This window comes from Exophiala oligosperma (assembly GCF_000835515.1).
Source record: "Exophiala oligosperma strain CBS 72588 unplaced genomic scaffold supercont1.5, whole genome shotgun sequence".
Lineage (NCBI taxonomy): Eukaryota > Fungi > Ascomycota > Eurotiomycetes > Chaetothyriales > Herpotrichiellaceae > Exophiala > Exophiala oligosperma.
In genome coordinates this window covers 3275620-3297537 of record NW_015622822.1, presented here as the reverse complement: position 1 = coordinate 3297537, position 21918 = coordinate 3275620, and the positions used below count along the sequence as shown (strand labels likewise).

The 21918-nt window shown below is 48.7% G+C and overlaps 6 protein-coding genes across 6 annotated transcripts; 1 reads left to right on the top strand and 5 right to left on the bottom strand.

Moving 5' to 3' along the window:
• Positions 1–1983: 1983 nt before the first annotated feature.
• On the bottom strand, positions 1984–3225 carry PV06_06467 (uncharacterized protein; the record flags this gene model as incomplete). Its single annotated transcript, XM_016407590.1, has 1 exon — positions 1984–3225. The coding sequence occupies one exon, from the start codon at positions 3223–3225 to the stop codon at positions 1984–1986; it is 1242 nt and encodes a 413-aa protein (XP_016263194.1).
• Positions 3226–3924: 699 nt separating this feature from the next.
• On the bottom strand, positions 3925–4530 carry PV06_06466 (uncharacterized protein; the record flags this gene model as incomplete). Its single annotated transcript, XM_016407589.1, has 1 exon — positions 3925–4530. The coding sequence occupies one exon, from the start codon at positions 4528–4530 to the stop codon at positions 3925–3927; it is 606 nt and encodes a 201-aa protein (XP_016263193.1).
• Positions 4531–11104: 6574 nt separating this feature from the next.
• Positions 11105–11392, bottom strand: PV06_06465 (uncharacterized protein; the record flags this gene model as incomplete). The annotated part of the gene is made up of 1 exon (XM_016407588.1): positions 11105–11392. One exon carries the CDS (start codon positions 11390–11392, stop codon positions 11105–11107), a length of 288 nt encoding a protein of 95 aa, XP_016263192.1.
• Positions 11393–12934: 1542 nt separating this feature from the next.
• Positions 12935–13916, top strand: PV06_06464 (uncharacterized protein). The gene has a single exon (XM_016407587.1). It carries the CDS (start codon positions 12979–12981, stop codon positions 13822–13824), a length of 846 nt encoding a protein of 281 aa, XP_016263191.1. The 5' UTR covers positions 12935–12978; the 3' UTR covers positions 13825–13916.
• A 3548-nt stretch (positions 13917–17464) lies between these two features.
• Positions 17465–17653, bottom strand: PV06_06463 (uncharacterized protein; the record flags this gene model as incomplete). The annotated part of the gene is made up of 1 exon (XM_016407586.1): positions 17465–17653. One exon carries the CDS (start codon positions 17651–17653, stop codon positions 17465–17467), a length of 189 nt encoding a protein of 62 aa, XP_016263190.1.
• A 142-nt stretch (positions 17654–17795) lies between these two features.
• Positions 17796–18026, bottom strand: PV06_06462 (uncharacterized protein; the record flags this gene model as incomplete). The annotated part of the gene is made up of 1 exon (XM_016407585.1): positions 17796–18026. The coding sequence occupies one exon, from the start codon at positions 18024–18026 to the stop codon at positions 17796–17798; it is 231 nt and encodes a 76-aa protein (XP_016263189.1).
• Between the last annotated feature and the right edge of the window lie 3892 nt (positions 18027–21918).

Genomic DNA, 21918 nt, shown 5'->3' with positions numbered 1-21918 from the left:
CGTAGGCACATTTTGGCCGTAGATAGACTCCCAGATACCCTTGTTCTTTGCAAGCATAGGCTGAATCTGGTCTGCGGCAGTATTTGTCCAGGACGCGATAAAATATTGCTTTTTCAGGCAGGGATTAAGGAGGGTGGCCAGGGCATAGATCTCGTGATTATTGTCTGTCAAGTTATTATATTTATTAAGGACTTCCCAAGTATTTTGATAACACACCAGCAGCGGACTTGGACTGAGCGATTGTTCGTCTGTAGGACGAGGAGGAGCATTAGTGCGGCGACGTCGCTGAGGTTGTGGAACTTGCTGTTGTAGAGTAAGTTCATCTCTCTTAGTTTCAACATGACTGAGGAGCATCTCAAGGCCTGGGAGGACCTCCCAAACGACTCCATGAGAGCCTGATGTGGCATAACTCTGTAGGCGTTCAGTGATCTCCCAAAAAGGCTTCAGTCCATGGTAGATGGCTTGCAACTGCGCCCAGTCGTCATCGTCAAGTTTATCGAGTTCCGAGAGCTCTGACTCAGTTGCTAAGTAAGCAACGAGAGCCTCTTTTAGTCTCAGGCCACGTTGTATAAGAAATAAAGGCTGAGTTCCACCGAGTTACGTTGTCAAGTTTCAGTTGAAGACTCCTCTCGATAGATTTCGTCAAGTTGCGCAAGTTCTATATAATAACTTACCATCGACACCAGATTGAATTGAAGCAACTCCAACATCGACCTGAGGGCTTATAAAACCCATCAACAATCGCTCAAACTTCTGTCGACGAATTGGTGAGTTCCTGATATGCTTGACGACGTTGTGGAACTTTCCAAATGAGCGTCGCCGCCGCCAACGTTGCATCTCTTCTTGAACTGCGATCTGGTCGCGATTCGATAGAGTCATCACTCTCTCAGCTTGAGCGATGAAACCTTCATTACTCTTGCCATAAATGAACGCTTTAGCGGCCTGTTTCACCTCATGGCCAGAGCACCTTGCTCTCCTCGCTGTGGTGGGTTCATTTGGTCGGAGAGCTTCAACTAATGCTTTGCAGGTGGTGTCGTTATTGTCGGCATTATCTGAGACGCATACTCCCCATTTATCGATGATTTCGAACTGAGCCATTACACTTTCAATTATTTCAGCCATGGCCACTCCAGTATGGTGTCCCGCAAGGAATCGAAGTGCCAGAAGAGGATATCGAAACTGGAGGTCTTCATCAAGGAAATGAGCACAAATATCCAGTATTGGTGCGCCAGTTGGTGCAGTCCATATATCAAAGCTTAGGTGGACCCTCGATTTTGCCTGCGCCATCAACTTAATCAAGGCCATCTGGCCCTGTTTGAATTCCTCCGCCACCCATCGACTTATTGTACAATGTGAGTCCACCAAATAACATTCGATCGTTGGTTGTATATACAGTATAGGCTCTCGGAACTCGTCGCGCTCAACAATCGAGAATGGGACTTGGCACCGAATAAAGAGTCGCAGGAAGAGGAGGCGGAATCGATCAATATTGATGGTTGTATCCAACGCTGCGAACTGAGACGGTGGACGTAAGGAGTTAGTCGAGGATGCTTGACTTTGATGGTCATAATCTTCGTCGTTCTCTACGTCCACGCCGTCATTACTGGCCTCAATCGATTGTAGGCCAATGTGATGCTTGGTCTGTAGGTGTCGACTATGGTTGTTGGTGGAACCATTCCTCTGTAGCTTGATTACGACGTCACAGTAATCGCAAAGCCAATGTGGTGGTGTTCCAGGCGAGGAAACTTTGAGATAATTGTCGCCATGCTCCCAGACAACAGAGGAAGTATTACGTCTATAGACGTTTGGCTAACGACCGACTCTGCGCCAGTTGACCCCTCTAATACGACGTTCATCGCTTCGTCGAGAGTACGAGATAGTGTTTTCGATGCTTGGAACCGCTGGCAAAGACATTTTACGTGTGAAACAGCAAGGAATCTACTTGAATAATGGGTAGAAGGTAAGAGATTGCCTACCATCTACTCATACGCCATTGTGGACTCCTGGCGGCCACCAGGGCTGGGAGCAAAGAGTCGACTCTCTATAAAGAGTCGTCTTGGCAAGAGTCGCATCTGCACAACGCTGTTTATGGGTGATAGTGAGGAGGCTGATCGACGCGATCCTGAGAAGGATTAATGGGATGAAATTTCGGAAGAGGGTGCTACTTGCGAGGGACTCATCGCTAAACCAAGAGGTTGTCGACGCTCTCCGGAAATCCATTGACGTTCTGTCTTCTTCAAGGGGTCTGATGAAAGGATATTCCTCGTCCGAAGCATCGTTGGAGGACGCGTGGACTACTTGAAGAGGGATTTCTAAATTGAACGACTCTCTCCTGATCCCGGAAACCTTTAGGCGGACAATGACGGTGTATAGGCGTGCAACAATAGCACTGCAAAATGTCGGTAGAACCCTGCTTTGGACGCGGATTGGATGCGTAAATCTGGCTGTCCATCTTCCGCTGGGTGCTTGAGAAGGACTGGCAGGTCCAGAACAGGAACTTGAGCCACTATCGGGTTGCGTGGTCGACCCGTTATTAGCGTCGTCACCACCAGATTCCACCGAGTGATACTGGTAACTCCACGAAACGTGAGGAAGATTCCGTGTCTCGAGTTTGAGAAAATCGTCTCGCAGTCGTGTCTTTCCATCGGAACTCAGGAGGGTTTGACTTGGAAGCTGAGAGAACGACTTGACGGAATAGAACGTCTTGACCCGGACCCACGAATGTATCGAAATCTCCATTGCCTGTAAGGCTTGGTGAACGTCTCCCGAATCGAGGGCCAAAAGCTCAAGTCCCACATGACACTCCGTTAGGCTACCCATAGAAGAAGCATCGTAGATGAGTGGCCGTGGCTCTTGTATAGACACGGTCAGAGTCCCAAGGTTTCGAGCAAACAATGACCGTCGAACAGATTTTGATACCTGTAACTTAAACTCTGTGGGGAAGTCGATAGTATCGGTAGGCGGAAATTCTTTTGTTCGCGGCCGTAGAATGAGTGGTAAGGAGGACTCGACCGGTGGCATTGTCTCATCGTCAGTCCTGGCAGCGAAGCAAACTTTAGCTCTCAATGCATATGATATGCTTGGCTGAGCAAATCGCTTTCCGGTCTCGTCAACAATGACGGCACCAAGCTCGATGGAGGGTGGAAGCTGTAAGCAGTGCTCTGGTGACTGTGGATCCGAGGATGGGATCTTCTTTGAAACGATAAAATAGAAGGGTATGGACATGTGAAATCCTTCCTTTGACACCACGACGTTGCAGATGTCGGAATTCGGAATGTCTATGGTTTGACTTAGGAACTGGAAATGAGGGTAAGTACTACTAAACACAGATCATGGATTCTACCGGAATGTTCTCCGTCTATGATACGTACTTTTCGTTCGGCCTTTGTGATGTCAAGGAAAATTTCATTTTCCACAGCAGTTGAAATCCAATTCCTCGAAATCCCTATGACCGGTCAGTTGAAACTGAAGACGACAACAGATGATTCTTGGCCACCTTCAAGGAAGATGCTTGCCCTACGGACGTGAAAACTCCTCTTGCAAGTGATATCTAAACGTCCATGAACCGCATCCCCAGGACTCAGAGCCACAGTCGCATTCTTCTTCAACCCGTTTACCTCAGGACTGCTGCCCAATACAAGGCTAAGTTCTGGCATCTCTGCCCATGCCGTGCTGAGACTCTTGTTTTTGGCCCCGTTACTTTGCTTGTGATAAATTTTCTTGAGACAGTCCACGGGTATATGATCGAAAAATAGTTATCACGAGAGAGCTCGTTTGTTGTCGAGGTCTTTCCAAAATTTTACGACGCCATTACCCCATCATTCCGGTCATAAGGTGGCGCTTGATACATGATGCCCTTGGAGAGGGGGATGGTTGCTCAGGTTCCAATCAAACGTGCCCAGTGACACACTCACACCCCAGGATCTAGGCTAGCCTCCAACCGCGGAACCCAGCCTCTGATATTTTTGCATCCATGCACCGTAGTTTCTCCACGTCGCCACCCACAATGTCCCTGGGGGTGATCCTTCGAATAAGCTCCACCATTCCGTAACCTATGCCTGTAAAACAATAGATGGGAATCATGCCGTCGGTATTGTAGTCTCCGTAATAAGCGAAGTCCTCCTCGTCATGAGTCTGTGACCAGTTTGATGGTTTGATGCGTCCACCAGTACTCCCATCCACGATGAGTATTATGGCGGAAAAGAGTCCGAAAATGAAGATGGCAGCCGCCAAGACGTTCTTGGTAGGGAACCGCCGCACCAAGGGAGCGATAATAATCGATCCAACGCACTGGAAAGATTGATTCAGACCCGTAAGAAGACCGATGCGTTCAAAGGTGATTGGCGTGGTATTTTGCCTGGCAGCATCGTAATCGTACCGATTGGTAGCCAGGGCAATGATGGAGCCGGTAAATGCTTCCAGACCAAACTTGCACAGCATGATACCGATAATGTAAATTACGATGTTTCGCTTCTCATGCGGACTGAAAGCCCTCCAGTTGTGTTTAATTGTTGCCAGTGGTGAATGCATGCTGGATGGTGTTGGTAGAGTGCTGGATTGTAAGGTTTTTGCTCCGGAAGTACAGCCTCCCTATATCTAGCACACATACCCACACATCGGGCAAGTTTTCGAACTTTTTTCTTTTGATCTCCATGTGCATCTGAGAGTCCGAGTGCCAGTTGAAGCCCGTCTACTGCGCAAGTGGGTGCTCCAGGAGCGAAGCATTCAAATTACAATTGACAAGGTGGAAGGTTGCATTTGCTCGTGGAGTCGCCCGAACCTGTCTTTGCAAACTCTTAATTTGACAGGGGTATCCAGTGCTTGAACCCAAGCAACCTGTAGCAAGAATGAGAGGAGCCAGAAGTACCAGCACATTGGGGTTTCCGGCCGTTCTCTCTTAAATACAGCGGCCACAATATTTAAATGTGCAACCAGGATCGCCCAAGCGTAAAATGACCTGGGGTATCGTTGCTATTGCTTCAGCAGGGCACTCAAATAGTAGGTTTCCTGCAATGGCAGAAGGCGAGGCATTTTGACCAGCCATGTGGGGCAGTTTGAGGTTCCCCACGGTCAGCCTTGGCGACATGAGAGCGAAGCCATTACTAGATCGAGGATCCGAGTCGTTCAGGTTCTTTGACAAGACGCCAAGACACAGTCGGGGGGGTACAGATTATGCACCAGGGGTTCGCATCTTGCTCCAAGAAGCAACCCCTCTGTTTTAAAGCAAATGACTTTTGGTCCAGTGACAAAGCCAAGACGACGCCTTTCTGTCCAAGGCGGTCGCTCTGTATCCAATCCTGTCTCGAAAGATTCAGCTAGTCCGGGGTGATGACCAACGGGGTCGGCTTCAGCGATTTTCGTCTCTGCAGGGTAGATTGCCGACCATGTGACTGTCACGAGACCAGGCAGCCCCTACAGGGTAGCCTCTCGTGCAATGGAACTTCATTGGCGCTCTCGCGGTGGAGGATCCTGGCGTTCATTCAGACCGTCAATTTCCATGCTTCGACAGGGTGTCTGCACATCTCGCACTCCACGTGAAAGCCGATCAGCAAGCCATATGCTCGTAGGGGGAGGCTAAGGGGGGAGCTGGTTAGGAGGATGTCCGGGTCTTGCGCTAAAGTCGCGGACCAGCCAATGATATTGTACGCATGACAGAGCGACAAACAAGCAGCCGGGAAGCACCACCTTTGTCGCTCTCTGCCACCCCTCACTATCTAAATCTTCAGTCTGCGTTGCGAAAAATGATAATTAAAGAAGAGAATAAAATTACAAATGGCCAAGGACCCTGTCGAGGACTCTGATCCAGCAAAGCAAGAGCGTGGAAGTACAAAAGTGGCGCTAGACTCTCTTGTCAGGTTTGGCAAACTCGACTCTCCTGTTCCTGTCGACGCTCTTCCTGACGACGTTGCTCTTCCAGCTCGTCTACCTTGTCCCGAAGTCTTCGAATCAAGGCTATCGCAGCACTAACTGTCTCTGTCTTCCGAGCTTGTTTTAGACTGTGAAGCCGCGGCAAGTTGAGCCTGCGCCACCGTGGTTTCCAATTCTTGTATTTCAAGGACCAGATTACTTCGGCGCGCTTCGCTCCCCTAACTTATGCCGCTCCCGTTTAAGAAAACTTGAGAAGTGAACTCATCGGAATAGTTCAATCCAACTTGAGACAAAGTCCCATGCCGAATGTTCTCATAGTTCGAGAAAACTTCAAGAGTCCGACATATTTCCTAGTCCGGCGCCATCTGTGTGATTCGGTGATAGTGGTCAGCGCCAGACCAGGTATTTAATTGCAGAATAACACGATCTCTCTGAACCAAGGGTGCTCGTTGAAAGCTTTTGCGCGTTGAAGACCGCCGCTGATGGTCAAAGCATGATAAATCTGAACCGGTCAGCGACCAAACACACGAACAGCCTGTCTGCAAGATTTACTTGACCCAGATGCAAGTCAGACCAGCGAAATCCTGAGCAGCCTAAGCGTGAAAAGTGACTCAAGTTTAGTGAAAGGCCAAACGATTCCATTCGGGAGCATATGTCATTGGGGCGTGCTTCTCGAATCCCGGATCTGGTATGGCCTGGTCGTGGGCTGGGTTACTAGTAGTATTGGCCATGCATCGCTGCTTTCATCTTATGAAATCTCTGCACCTTCCCTGGGGGCTAAACCTGGCTTTTCGTTGTACGCCTGGTCTCCCTGAGCTACCTTACAAAGCAACAATCCAGCCTTCCAGATCCGAATTCACGAGCTAGTGGAACTTGTTCTGACTAGGCGTATATGTCTCGGCACTTTGTCACGCAGCCCTGCCAATTGGATAGATTTAGTCTTGGCATTTGACCTCTTCCCTTCCCCGTGTTACCCTTCTAAGAGCTCATTGGGGGATTAGCCAGGATTGGCCTTGCCGCCGCGTTTATATATACCAGTTCTCTATTGCACGAAGCGAACACTTCGGTCGACACATCAACCCAGCGATGCCGCAGTTGGTCGTGGTCAACAAGACAGTGGTAGCCTAGCTACGCCTACTTGTTTCAGTCTCATCTTACGGCAGCAAGGCTCGCCGACAATAAGCTCAAACGGACCTCGAAGATGACGTTCTTTTCAATATTTAACGACTGCACGATTGAAGATATGAACCAGCACCTGTTTGCTGCAGCTGGTTCACATCATGCTTTGCTGCCGAGAGCTGAAGTCTCGCCCAGCCGAGTTCGAATGAAGATCACGGTGGATGAAGACAAAGCTCCGGGACGGATGACCAAGACCTCCGTACAGAACTACTGGCTTCCAGGCGAGCGAGTTACTGGGACCCTTTCGATTGAAAGCAAGGACCCAATCACTCTAGCTCACGCCCGAATCAGGCTGGACGGTAAGACCACTTTGACCCTAGGCTCTCACTTACCGCGAGCAGCAAGTGGCTAATGAATTAGTAGGTGTTTCACGTATTCACATAAAAAAGGTAGATTCAGGCGGTATAGCAGCAAAAATTCCAACTTTATCTGCGTACAAGGTAATTACGAAATTGCTTACCGAAATTTTAAGGGAAGACGGTAACAAAAGGGCAGTTTTTATCCCAACACCAGGACTTGATCCCCGAGAACGTGCCTATGGGTTTACACAGTGAGACAAGTGGTGTAAACGCGACGGTGCCGTTCGATTTTACCATCTCTCGCCAGGTGTTGACAAAAGGAACCCACGTACCACAACAATGCCTCCAACTTCCACCAACACTTTGTGTAGGCCCGGTACTCAAAGATGACGTTGGGGGCAAAATTTATGCACAGCCAAATATTGGCTACCACCTAATCGCCCAAGCAGAAATTCACAATGCGGATCAAGAACCAACGACCATCACGGCTATACAGGAGATACCTATCTGGGTCTCTAGAGCGGCCAATCCCCCGCTCGACACCGGGGATTTCCCGGGAGAATTTGTCGAGAGTCAGACACTTTCGTGTCGTCTGCACAGATTACGATCGGACAAATACAGGATGACTCTTACCACGGCTGAACCTCCTGCTATTACCTTCAGCGACAGAAACTCACCAGGGATCATCAGTACCAACGTGTCCATCAAAATGGAAGATTCACGCTCAGGAGCGGATCCCTATCGACTAATGGCGATGTTCCACCAAATTCAGGTCAAGATCGTCCTTGGGTTACGTGCGAAAACCTTCTACTCCATGCGACCTTTTCCGAAACTGCCAGGTCAATCTATGCTCACCATAAATGGCCCGCACAGACTTTATGACGCAGTCATACCATTGCCTCCCGTCAAGCATATTATACGGTCCTGGTCCGTACAGAGTATAGCTTTCCCATCCTTGGGAGCGGACTCCAGTGAGCGCAGATTGAGTTCCGACGCGCAAATATCATACCAACAGCAGTCCAAGAACATCCCCACATCTGCGTTCCTGTTTACAAACGTCCCGATCGTCGCGAGAGTACCAATGGATCTCCCTCCATCTTTCTGCAGCGCAGTCGCCTCGCGACAATACAGTCTGGTTCTCAGGGCCAAAATATCAGGTGCGCACGTCAAAGATTTTGTGCTCGAGGTGCCACTACAGATCGTGTATAATATTGAGAAAAGTCACAACAAGCACAACTCTGACGTGGTCAAATCGCTCCTCTGCGATGATGATTCGCCTATCCAAGATTCTACTCCCCGAGTAAGTTAATTTGGATCCTATATTGCCTCGGCGGCTGTGTGTGATCGTTTTCTGATACAGAACAGCAAAATTCCCACGATATTCTTCCGGGCTACGTTAGGTGATTCAATTTTCTTGTGGGGAGGAATATTAAGCAGGGTCTAGTTGACCATAGAAGAGTCTTTGCTGTAGGCTAGCTAGAAGAAGAGCTTACTCGAGGACGATGAGTAGCCTGAGGGTTCTCAGAAATAGGCGATATAATCTGGTCACTGTAAGATCTCTTCATAGGGGAGTCGGGTATTAGAGCGCGTCGGCTTTTTGTATAGCTAGAACTATGGCGAGCATGTTGCTTGCCCGACGATAAAGCTGTCGACATTTTGGCATCTCATGAGGATATCATTTTGTCCCGCAATCCATCACACTTCCTTGATCCGAAATTGCTGTCCCGTTACCAAAGGAAAGATGTGTCAAAGCAGCACAACGGGTGTAGGCCTAGGGACGGCAGGGAATACCTTGCTGTGAGCACTCGAGAAAGCGGGATTGTTCGAGCGATTCGACTGAGGTTAAGTTGAGATGTGCTGGGCCTCCGTGGTGGGTAGAAATAATATAGTATTTACTTAACTGATAAATCGTCATCGTACATAAAGGCCTTGTAGACGAGTCCTCCAAATAAGACGCTACTTCAGGCCCGTAACCAGCAAAATAGCTACGATGCTGTTAGTCTCCTTTCAAATCATAGGTTGCTGTTGGGCTTACGCAAAGCAACGAGGGACAAAGTCTCTAGCCATATTCATAGCGTAACCCGTCTCGAGGCCGAGTGCACCACCGATGCATAGGATGAGCAGAAAAACCTATAAAGGCGCCAAATCACGGATTACTTGTGTATGCTCAGTATTCGAAATCGAGAATATGCCTATACTGAGAAGAGCTGTAGCCAGAAACTCTGAGAATAGCTGACTAACTTTGGTAAGATATGGCTGGGGATAAGTGCTGAATATGACTGCTGTTTTATGGGTGCGAATATTGTGTCCTTCAACGAAATCAATGCCGCTTCTATAGTTGGTATAAACTAGGGCTGCTCCAGTAAAGCCACCCAGAAGCTAAAGAGATTAGTATCTACTGAAAAAAAAAGAAAGAGAAGGAAAACAAAATTATAGCGAGCTCCAGCATTTATGAAAACGTACCTAAGAGATGATAAATCTAGGAGCCCTTCTGTTAAGAACCTGATACTCGCGGGAGCAACGGGGACTTATCGTTTACTGATAAGTGGGACAAGTGAAGTGACAATGCTGGAACTATACTGGGCACGGGCCCACAGGTATAGTAGACAGGAATCTGTATCAGATAATCCTAAACCTAGAAGGTAGGGGTCGGATTGATAACGAGGTTGACTACAGACCGTTCCCTCAGGAGCGGTCCGTCCTATGCCTATATAGCCCTCTATCAAGCTGGACTGTGGGATAGCGGGTGGACCGCTGCAGTCCACTCAGTCCATCCACAGTCCATATCACGTGACCTGTAACTTCAGCCTTGCCAGCGAGGCTGTCTCCCTGGTTGTTCCTTCCGCCATACCTTCCGTTCCTGAAGAGGGAACCGCCCGAATACGACAAAAGCAAAAGTAATCGCTAGATTCAGATAGGCCCCTGAGACCGGGCCCGCAATCAACATCCCCAATATGACCGCGATGCCTATGATAATGCTGATCGACAAATACGAGCCACCTTTTCGATCGGAAATGGTGACTTGGGTAACAACACCCTCTAGAAATAGTACTATCTGTAATCCAGTCTTTTAGTTGATTGTTTAATTCATGAGCGGGTTTGATATATAACTAGGGTCCCGAGGAATTCTGCACATGGTTCTCGAAGGCAGGAGCGAAACATCCTCTACCCAGAAATTATTCCTTGATATGTATTGTTGGCCCCGGTTATCTTATCTTTGGGACCGGTCCTTCTCAGCCGACATATAAAATTGCACCCATCGCTGGCGCCCTGGCTTTCGTGCATTTTGATGAGGAAATGATATATAAGGCAGGGAGATCCTAGATATGCGAGTGATAAATACTGCAGGCTCCGGCACAATCGGAAATAAATTTGATGCGATGATCTTGGGTAGCTCGTCTTTAAATAGTCCGTCTTAACTATCTTATGAGCGGGTGCTATAGAAGGCAAGTCGCGAAAGCGGGAGGCTATGTTCCGATTTCACGAGCCAATTATGGATAGGCGGTGACAACTGTTAAGTCTTTATTAGTCACCTGCCCGAACGCCTTCGACGTCATTGCTATGCGCAGAAGGCATAAGAAATTTCGCTGCTTAATTATCAGTAATTGACAACCTTTGTAGGTTATGCTAATGCCCCTTACTGCTAAACGTTTCCTTTAACCTGGCAGCTGCTTATTTTGAATAAGCAGCTGACAAGATTGATCCTATAGCGTCTGCTGGTGATGACTATGCCCTTCTTCCTGTGCCTGGCGAAGAGTTTATAATCGGCCAACTAAATGTCGCATGCTGCTCATAACACCAGCCAACGGAAGCTTAGGCTGGATGATAGCTGCACTGTGGTGGAAAACGTGAACCAGTTCATCCAATTCGGCGTTGATCTCAACATTGTCGATCCACGTATTGGCTAGATATTTCGTCGTCGCCTCACAGAGGAAGGTAATTGTAAAGGCAATCATATCATTGAAGTAAACAGGTAGTTCGCATAAGTAAGATTGAATTTCCTTGTCGGTTAAGATTACTTGTAGAATTGTGGCTGCAGAATGCATCGCAGTTGCTGCAAATTCGAGACCAAGTTCCGAGCGAGGATGATTGCTTTGTGAAATAGCCGGCCTCCGAAATGCAACGGAACATAGGTATAATCTCGTAAAGTAATATTGCAAGGGGATTGCTTTGGATGCGAAGCCGGCCTCGATTTCATTGACGAGGAGTTTGTCATCCCATTCGACTTTCCAGGTCTCTATGGCGGTACGTAGACGCTGGGTTAGAGGAATCCAGCTATTTGGCAGGTCATCGTCGGGGTCAAGGTAAAATCGGTCAAAGATTTGAGTGCTTATAGACCAAAGTTCCAATTGACTGACGAGGCTCTCATCAAGCTTGGTCGCATATTCAGATTGAAGCAACTCTTTAGGAGAAATAATGGAGCCGAAGTCCCAGGCCAATGGGGGCCTTCCGCGGGTAATCGATAATTGGCGGTCGCAAACGTATACAAGGTAGAATAAACGAGTATTTCGATAGCAGTCTCTCTGATGGCCGGCGTTCTGTATATGCCGATGGATGCTTAGTTCGCTTGCAAGACGAACCGCTACATCATCGTAAGGTTAGTATATGGTCTAGTAGATCGAGAGTGATGGCGAAACCTGCCTGCTCCAATGAGACTAGAGGATATGTCGCCGAGCCAGCATGCGGCTATATAAAGGGCACGGATGTCGTCGGACGTATTTTTCTTTGAGAATAGCCGGATAGATGCCAATTGAACAAAATGCTCGTAACATGCTTGATATTGAGGTAAAAAAGTGTGAAGGGCGCCGACAACACAGATTACGGCGGTCAAGAGCGGAGAACTTTTACGGATGCTAGTCAGTGAATCATGTTCTTCTAGGACGTTGTAGAGGAACCGATCGAGATGTTGGCAATATGAAGTGAAAAACCCTTCTGCGTCCTAAAGGGTGATTACGCCATCAGCGACAAGGTCAGGCTCGTGTTCTGGGCTCAGATGCTAAGTATTGGGTAATATATCGAGGTCCATCGCAGTCCCTAAGCATGGCGGGTCGAGGTTGCCGGGTCGTACATCAGAAGGCAAGTCGAGAGGTGCCGATCCATGGATAGATATAGGAATAACTGATTGCAAATCTTAGACTCTGCCTTGAGTCTCGTGCAGTGGGAACTTGCAGTTGTAAGGATTTCAGTGGCTCTGGTAGCTCACATGTCTCCTCCGGCGTCTGTAGGTAATGCAGAATTTGGAACGAAGGCTGTCAATTCACTGAGGCAAGAAGCACACGCTTCGGCCTTCGTACCGTTCCATATGCGGCCTCGACATTTCCTCCCCTTCCTCGCTTGATGTTCACCTTCCAACCAATCCCGCCAAGTGATTTTTATTGTGCGCTTAATTCGTTGATCCCATCTCTCAAGGAGAGGGCCGCAATTCTGGGGGCCCTTGGCAGAAATGTCAGACCTGCTGCGAATCGTAAAGAGCTATCCTCTTTACGGTGGTGGCGTGATGCATGTCGATATGTCACCAGTCTTGGCGACGTTATCCAGGTTTTGACTTTTTGAAACGTCTCTTATGATCTCAATCGCAAGCATTGTTAGTTTCCTCCGGTTCAATCCATCTAATTCTTTTTCCGGGGGCAAGATGCATCTAACGGATAATCAATTTACCTCTATCGGGCTGACGCAAAACAAAACACCTACACACACGCTGATCCGAGTGCGGAACAATCAGCGACGTCACCGTGAGCGACGACGACAGTATATCGCCTTCCTTGAAGAGAAGGTTGACCATAGCGAACATCTTCTCGTACAGGCAAGAGCGAGGATTGCGGAACTAGAAAGTAATTGCAGATACTGGAAGTACCGGGCTGCTAAGGAGCATCCTGATGGAGATGTGACTCCGGAGTCGTTGGCACCAACAGAAGGACAACAACATCTAGAGAAAATGGGTGACGGGGCACTAAAGACCACCTTATGGGTCCCAGACACCAGTCGCTCACCCGATATGGCTACCACATCCAAGTCTCGACCCTCCCTGGCGGCAACGAATTCTATGGTCGTAGACAGGTCCTTCACCCTAATGGCTTCACCGCCGGAACCATCACCAGCTTTCATAACGCCAGCCTCTGTGCATCTCTTCCATATTCCAGAACCCAGTCTCATTCCGCAACATAAGACAGAGGTGGACATGGAATCTATATCAGCCCTTAAAGACGACACAATCGCCGGCCAATCCGAGGACGCCTCTCAGGGCCCCTTAGGTCCGGAGTCAGACTGCAAGACATATCCTTCCCTCCAAGGCGAATCCACCGTACCTTGTAGTCATACATCCATTTTAATTGCACAACAGAATGTTCGAGGAATGGATGAAAACGCTATTCGAGGTTGGCTAAAGAAAGGCTTCCGGCGTAGGAAACACCAGGACGAAGGTTGTCGGGTTGAGACATCATTATTGTTCGCTTTATTGGATTTCATCAGCACGTTTTAATCGTACCGTCTAGCTGCTCTTCGATCAGGGAGACGAATTTAGAAACCCTTGCTCATTTCGTTCCATAATAATGATCATATTGGCAAATCGACATCTAACTACTAAGCACACTCGAGGTAGATTACGAACATCGGCGTAATATGGTTCAGTCATAAAAGCCAAAGAGCTCCGTAAACGATTATGGACGATCTTTAGTTAAGGTCTCTAAGTCCTCTGTGATACCCTCCATAAGTCGATATTAGCAGGGCTAAAGGTGAGGGAAACTACTACAGGAGTTGAAGAGCCGCTCACGGATCTCAACCGCCGGCTCTAGCAGCCTCACCGCATCCTTCTCTTTACCATAATTCTTGAGGTTCCTGGGCCTTAAGTGGCTATGAAGCTGTCATCCCAATGTACTCCGTACAGTATGGGTAATGGGGAGGACGCTAAAGAAGTTGCCTATTCAGGTCTGGAATTAGAGCGCCTCCTTCACCCGATCTGTCTCGTTTACCACCCTGCCCTTCTCTCTGAGTTCCTGGATTGCCCCTTTCCCTGATCGCTGTCCCCTTCCTTTTTCTTTCTGGATTGGCCTCTGTCCGGGAGTTTAAGGCGGGCGTAATTTTCGGCCTTCTGACTCGCAGACGGATGCAAGTCCCATTCGCGGAGTGGCAAGGGTCATCTTGATCTCGAGCTATCTCACTCTCTGGCGAAATTTCTGGAGCTGTACTCCTCGGTGTCTCCGTGTACAACTCCGGGAAACCATGGGACGGATCGCGTCCGGCATCAAACAACGTTGACCCGCTCAATTCGCTGGTCGTGTCGTCCGGTGAAGGGGTGGGCGAGGGCGAGGGTGAAGGCGAGCATAAATACTGATCGAACATGGCGTCGTCACCGACATCTCCTGGATCGAGGGAACCGATCGCGCCATGGGTGGTTGCGCAATGGGATGGGAATAAATCACAGTCGAGGTCAGTACATTTGTCGCCGTCGCCGGTGAACGACATATCATCCTCCGCTGTCCGATCGCCTTCTTTGTTTACTTCAATGATTTTGACACAGCAACTGGACCACTTCGGCACAGTCACCTTCATCTGGAGCACAGTGGTTTCCTTTCTCTATTTCGCCTTTTATTGCGACCACCGATTACAGGTGTACTACATCGGCGTTATAACGGTAGCGGCTCTGTTCACGACGCTGTGTGTCTCTCGGCCAATGTCTAGGGATCCCGAAAGCCATCCCATGCGCACATTGACTTCCTTCGCCCTCGGGCTCTCGGCAACCCTACCGATGATGTCGCTTGATGCTCGATACTGGGAAAGGAGTGCCTGTCACCCCGTCCTCCTGGCATCCTATAGGAACCTGATCATCCTGAATGCCATTGGAGGTTTTTTTACTGCATGCGGATTCCAGAAAGGTTCTGTTTGGATGCTTTTGATATCGTGGGCTCTAGCCACCAGGTCATGCACATAATGGTCGTGGCGGGGGCACTGCTGTATCGGGCAGGATTACTCTCTGCCGGACGAGCCTGGCAAGGAGAGGGTGCCACTGGATTACCATGTCCCACGGGGTGACGATCTAGCGTTTTAAGGAACGTAGCCCCCTCTGTTTCTGGCAGATGGCGATATGGTCCAGGCAAATGTAGCTTGTGGCCGTCGATTGTACTGGGTGATATAATCCGATGGTGACTCTACCTCCCGTCTCAAACAGGTGCTAAAGGCGTACAATGGCTTTCAGTCGAGCTTAGAGTACGGTAGGGAAGGTAGCTGTAATCAAGCGCCCATGTTTTCCATGCCTATCAAGACCTTGTAGTCAGACAAATCTTAATCTGATAAGGGCAGTGGATGACCGAGCAACCAATTAGAGGCCTCCTTTTGCGGAGCCTCGTCCGAGCCAGCATAGCCATACTTGTTGCCTCGTTTTCGGCTGCCCCTTTTGCCAGCCACTTTGGGCCACTAACACAACCATTAGACCCGTATCCCAAGAGCCTCTACGGATACTTTTGTCCTCTTAATTTATTCTATTCTTATTGAAGTGCATATCTGGCTCAGCACTTTATTTCTGAAGGGAAAGCCCAGTACAGAGTAAGACTCGCCCAGTCACTTCCCACTACTTTGAAAGTAATGGCAATATGCTTCGGAGCGACCTTCCTTCTTGATCATTGGTATACCACACTCGACCCCACCACTATTCTTAGGATCGTCTGAGGCTGTGAGAGAGGTGAGACAAGAATAGCACCTAGGGAACAAGAATTGGTCCCTTCGGAACTAAGGATCGCACTTGTCCAAGCTGACACGACTTGATTTATATTCCATGAAGCTCGGAAGCTGGGAGGATGTGATCAATCTCTACACCTCAAGCAATTTACAATTTTCGACATTGAAGAGCGGTCATGCCGTCACCTCCGCGTTCCACAATTTTCTGTTTCGTCCTGCCCATCTTGACAAGAATGGCGACTACGGCAGCCGCACCACTCTGTCCAGACGCTATAAACACGGCAGGAGGCGGGATTCCAGACAGCAATGGGCCTCCCATGGTGTCAGCGGAAGCGATCAAAGAATTCCAACTGGCCCTCTTTCTCGAAAACCTGGAATTATCCTATCTTCAAAGCGGACTTCAAAATATTTCTACCTGGGGAACGGCGGGCTACGCAAATGACACGACCGAAGTTCTCAGCGCAATCGCGGCGGTAAGTTGACCATCCCGGTTCTGTGTCAGTCTAATGTTTTGTGCCTTCTATAGCAGGAGGAAGTACACGTTGCAACAATTGCGAATCTGCTCAACGGCTATGAAGCCCCTGTAATTGCTCCTTGCCAGTATTCCTTCCCGGTGGCGTCCATTGATGAGTTCATCGCCCTTGGCGACATCATCACCTCAGTGGGCATCAGCGCACTTATCGGGCTGGTCGATCGAGCCTCGTACACTGATCCTGGGATTGTCAATACGGTGTCGTCGATCGTGACAGTCGAGTCCCGCCACGACGCCTTCTTCCGCCATGTGGGTGGCAGAGTCCCTAACCCAGCTCCATTTGACACCGGGATTAGCAGTATCTGGGCATACAATTTGGCTCTTCCATTTATCGTGCCTGGATCGTGTCCAACGGAACTCCCACTACCAATTCTGCCCACGTTAACGGTGTCAGCCCCGACTACGGCTGACAACAGATCCTCAGCGGCCACGGGAATAGCGTCGAGCATCGCGCCATATCAAAATACCACCACGCGCCCCGCTACCGCTGCGAGCACCACCGTGGTTCCGTCAGAAATGGCATTCTCGTGGGATCCGATGCAGATGCCATTCGTTTTCGAGCAGGGAAAACAGTTGTTTGTGGGCTGGACCAATCAGCTGAATGTGCCGATGTATACGGTATTATCGATCGTTGGTCAAGGCAGGGGAGTTGCGGATGTACCGCAAGGACTCAATGGGGCGGTGTTTGCAGCGGTCACAAGTCAATTGCCTGATAATGACTATGACCTGGCCCTCGCAACCTTGGCGGGCCCGGTTGCGTTGTCAGTCTCTTAGCTTTGTATCGAAGGTTGTGATTGAAATCATTGATACGTTAACCAGTTCATAAAGCTCAGTCGGAATATTAATAGTCCCATCTGCTGATATCCCTACAGCTCTTCAGACCATCGCCATCCCAACCGTCATCTTCGTCCAAATCTCAATTGTCGTCGTCACCGAAGTAGTCACGAGGAGGAGGAACCCAACTCCACTCGTCCAAAGTCCTATTCTTGTCTTCACTCCACGGAGCCATGTCTGAGCCGTGGCGCCGGTACTCTGGTTTGTGAGACGCCGAGACGCGCTTCATGGATTCTTCATTGACTAAGTCTCGCCACTGAAAGCTCTGCATTTTCCTTATGGCGCAACTCAGGGGAAGGTTCTGGACATCACCAACATGATAAGATATAATATCCTTGAGGATTGGACACTGGCTCATACATACCGTTATGATCCGTTTTGAATAATCGCTCCTCGTTCTCCTTCACTTGCTTCTAGCCCGTCTTGTTACCGAGCAACATAAGCACATTCTCCTCAACGTATTTAGCCAGGCCACTCAAGAACTTCCTCGATGCCGTAGTCTTCCTCACGGCACTCTTTATAAGCTGAATATCCTCCACGCCCTGCAACACAACGCCGAAACGCGCAAATAAGGCATCTAAATCGGTGCGAACGTCGAAGAAGATCTTTGGGATCTTTTTGTTCTGAAGAATATTCTTTAGCATCTTTCTTTTGACACCTGAAGTACTGAACGCTAACTAAACCTATACTACTCACCACTTGACGGCCAGCAGCAACTCTTTTAGGCCTCCCGACAGCTTTCTTTTCAGTGGCTACTCCGGGCCAAGCTGCTCGAGTGGATGACAATCATCTCCTAAGAGGTAACCTCGTACCGCAGCTACTGGTACAAACACATCTGTTCCATATCCGTCGTCGTTTAACTCATGCAAATCAAAGACGTCGATACTTTGTAGAGACAGTGAAGACTTCATTCCTGTCAAGACCGCCTTCCACGAACCATTTCGCACTCCGACGAAAAAGAATGAAAGGTCCTTCAGGGTGGTTGAGTGTCTTCTTAGGAAGGCTAACAGTTCTTCTTGACAAAAAATTGTGTGAAAGAGGCTCAGTGTAGTTAAACAGCGCCACGTCGTTGTTCTCAGAAAATGTTCTGGGCGAAGGGGACAACAAAAGCAACCAGTAATCGATAAGTTCTCCAGTTCGGTGGCGCAAGACAGAAAATCTGCCAATTGGCCTATGATCCAACCACCTTTTGCCTCATCTTGAGCTGTCAGGTCCAGGGTTCGAATGCCTCGGAAGACGTTACGACAATGGCTGGAATCCAGGAGTGACATTTCTTGGAAGGCCTCTGCAGTCAGCCCACCACATTCATGATCTTCGGTCTCAGCATCTTCAACCCTGAGTTCTCGTATTTTGGTATCTGTGAGCGACAAGATGCGGCAGACATAGAGAAATGCTTCATCATAAGCAGATTCAGGATCCAGAAAATAGTTTGAAGACAGGGCGTTGTCGAGGTAGCAATAGATATTGGGCGATATGATGACTCTCTCCACATTTGGCAGCCGCGTAAGGGCTGAGCAAAGACGCGCCGTAAGCTCCCCAGACCTCTCCATCATGGTTTGGTCTTGATAATGTTGTTTGTATAGAGAAAACATCGCCTCCAACTCTAAAACATCCGCTTCGCACTGAGGTGAAGAATATCCGGGCCATGATGATTCTTCCACTGCTTGTTGGTAGTCCTGAAACCCCATTGCTTGATATCGCCTAGAAGCATAGACAACTGTCTTGATTGATCTACTGAGAATAGGATGATGCAACACGGCTGTAAGTTTCGTTAAGGTGGAAGACAAAGGCGCACAAAATATCTCGGACATGAGAAAAGGGGTCGCAAGCTGGTTAAAAAGCCGACAAGTGAGCCGTACACTTTTAATGTCATTTTCTTGTGACCAACGTCGCATCCTAGACAGCGTCTTGAAGATCTCCGTCCATGTTTCGGGTGGAAGCTGAGGTTGGAAGTCCATTTTTCTTCGAAGGTGACAAGAGAGTATTGTATAGCGGACGCTCTTTCAAAGCTGGTTTCCAAGAGGCAGAGCGAAGTAGAACCGAATCGGAGCGGCGGAAGACTCAGGACAAGAGGGAACCCAAATGAAGTAGATGTTCCTCAGAATGCATCTGTTTTGGCCGTTTTCAGCGGCTCCCGGAGATTTGGCGACATCCGTTATATACGGAAACCGTGCCTTCCTTCCAACCAGACTCTCTTTTCGACTGACAGGGTGGTTTAGCGTTCGGATCCAGAACTGCTCCTTCATCCTGATCGATCTCGTCCCGTTGAATTCAACATCAAACTTGAACGGGCCCCTAGGATCAGAACGGGCCCCGAGGACCAAAATGGGCCCCGGGAGGAAGGGCTGACATGAGTGTGAGAATGTTACTCACGCTGTCTCTAGCCTCTTATCGTAGCTTCTCACCCGTTTCGTCGTCTAGATCGAACGTCGAATCCCTTGTGTCTCGTCTCTTAAGGCCAGCCTTAGCTCGGCCACGATAGTACTATATCTGCTTAACCCTTATATACCGATGTTTAAAAGAGTTTTCTTCACCATCGTCTTCTCTATGCCCATTTATATTATAAAGATATCTTCTAATGCTCTACAACACCCAACACGAGCACCTCACAGGTGATAAGCCACCGAGTCGCTGCGAGACTGGCTTTAATATCTTCGCAACTGAGTCAAAGCGCCTGAATCCCCCAGCAGAAAATCAAGACTTGATTATTGAGACTCGAAAACGCTCTATAGCGCCCTTAACTGTCCTGTGTATAGTATAATATAAGAGTCGGAGCTTCCCAGGCATGAGGAACTTCTCCTCCTGCGCGAACGTGTAGTCTTCCCCAGACGATGCAGGCGGCCAGTCTTCGTCCGGAAATGGAGACTCCATTAACATCGTGACAAACAATTTGCGGTCTCGGTACTCTTGTCAGGCGCACAAGAAGACTGTGGCTACTTCGCTGCATGGTCGTCACAGCTCGTAGGTTATGTCATGTAATGTGGAGTGGTTTAGAATAATCAGTTCCACCGCAGCGGGAAGTCCGGAATTAGGAATGGTTAAGTGCCAAATAGCTTTCGAGGAAAAAAAAGTTCATTAGGAGGGTAGTAGAGGCTTGAGAAGTGACGAGGGAGCTTTCCTGATGATATACACAGGGTTGTGTGGAAGAGCCCGAGCGCCCCTCAGAGGTTATAGGGTTCTCCGCGACGGAGCCAGAAGGTAAATTATCTGGGCAACTCTCTCCCATCCAAAAGACAGCCACAAAATGATGTATTTGAGCATTTCGGGAATCCAACAACGATCGGGAAACGCCATGCTTAACCGTGAAGAGACGTAGAGGTGGATCAACTCCACTTATCCTAGAATGTACCAGCGCATATTTGTATTAGATGAGTAAACGAATGGAACTGGAAAGCGAAGAGAGAATTTAACTTGTAAGCTGTTGAAGGGAAGAATATGTTAAACCATCCGTAGGGATACCTTGCACTGACTACTTCGGCAGAAGCACTGTATATTTTGGCTGGCTGTCTACAAGTGGTCTTCACCATGAGTGGATGGTTCCTGGTCTCCGCCGATTGTCTGTTTCAACTTCATCTTACTCTCCATTCTATTGGGCAAAGAGGGTGTTACTTCTTCTTTCTCATGAGTCTAGAAATCTCATTTGCCAACTCTCAGGAGCTTCTGGCCTTTCGGTCTTGGATCAGTATTGAAGATCTCTTGCGTCAACAGGCTGAGCTTGGTGACGAGTGGAGACAAAAGACGGCGAGCATATGGCGGCAGTATGAAGAGTCAATAGTAATTGTTATCACGAATTGTCCGTGTAGCACGTCCAACGACACATCTCCAATATTTCAATCCCGGGGACATAGTTCGTGACTATTTCCAGGGGAAAGTATGCCAAAATTCCGGACACGCCGCAACAATCCGCGAGCGACGACTGCCCTGTGTAGTTAATGTCGAAGCATAGGCTATCTATGCATCTGTACGTTTATGCGGTTCGTCGCAGTGGGTTGTGGATTCGAGTTGGTGGGTTGCGAGGTTGATCTCATCCACCAACATCCGCTATTCGCAACCTCCCGAACCATGTTAAACGAGGAGTATAGGCTCTTCCTTGCATGGCCAATGCCAATGACTGTGAATCCACCATGCCCAGCCACTCTCTAGGTTTACCAGAGATCAATCTAATTTCAAACCCTCATCAGACTTACTTTAACTTGTTCAACCAGAAAAATCTCCCTGGTGGAAAATGGGCAACCACGACAACAAATGATCTAAGTTACCTGACTCATGAAGCGCCCTCTTCTGTACAGTCAAGTGATTCGAAGGTCCATGGTGGAGAAGGACAAGATAACGAGTTCCAGTAACGTGCCCCGAGCCTGTCCGCATGCATGCCCAGGCAGAGTCGGCAAATCGTGATTATGGGCAATCGAAAGAAAATCGCTTCGTTGGACCAATCAGTTGTGGCATGGTTTTCTGCAGTCGCGACGTACCACTACCGTGAAGCCACAGCAACGAAGATCTCAAGCATTTCCAGTCGGCGAACATTGACTATTGAGT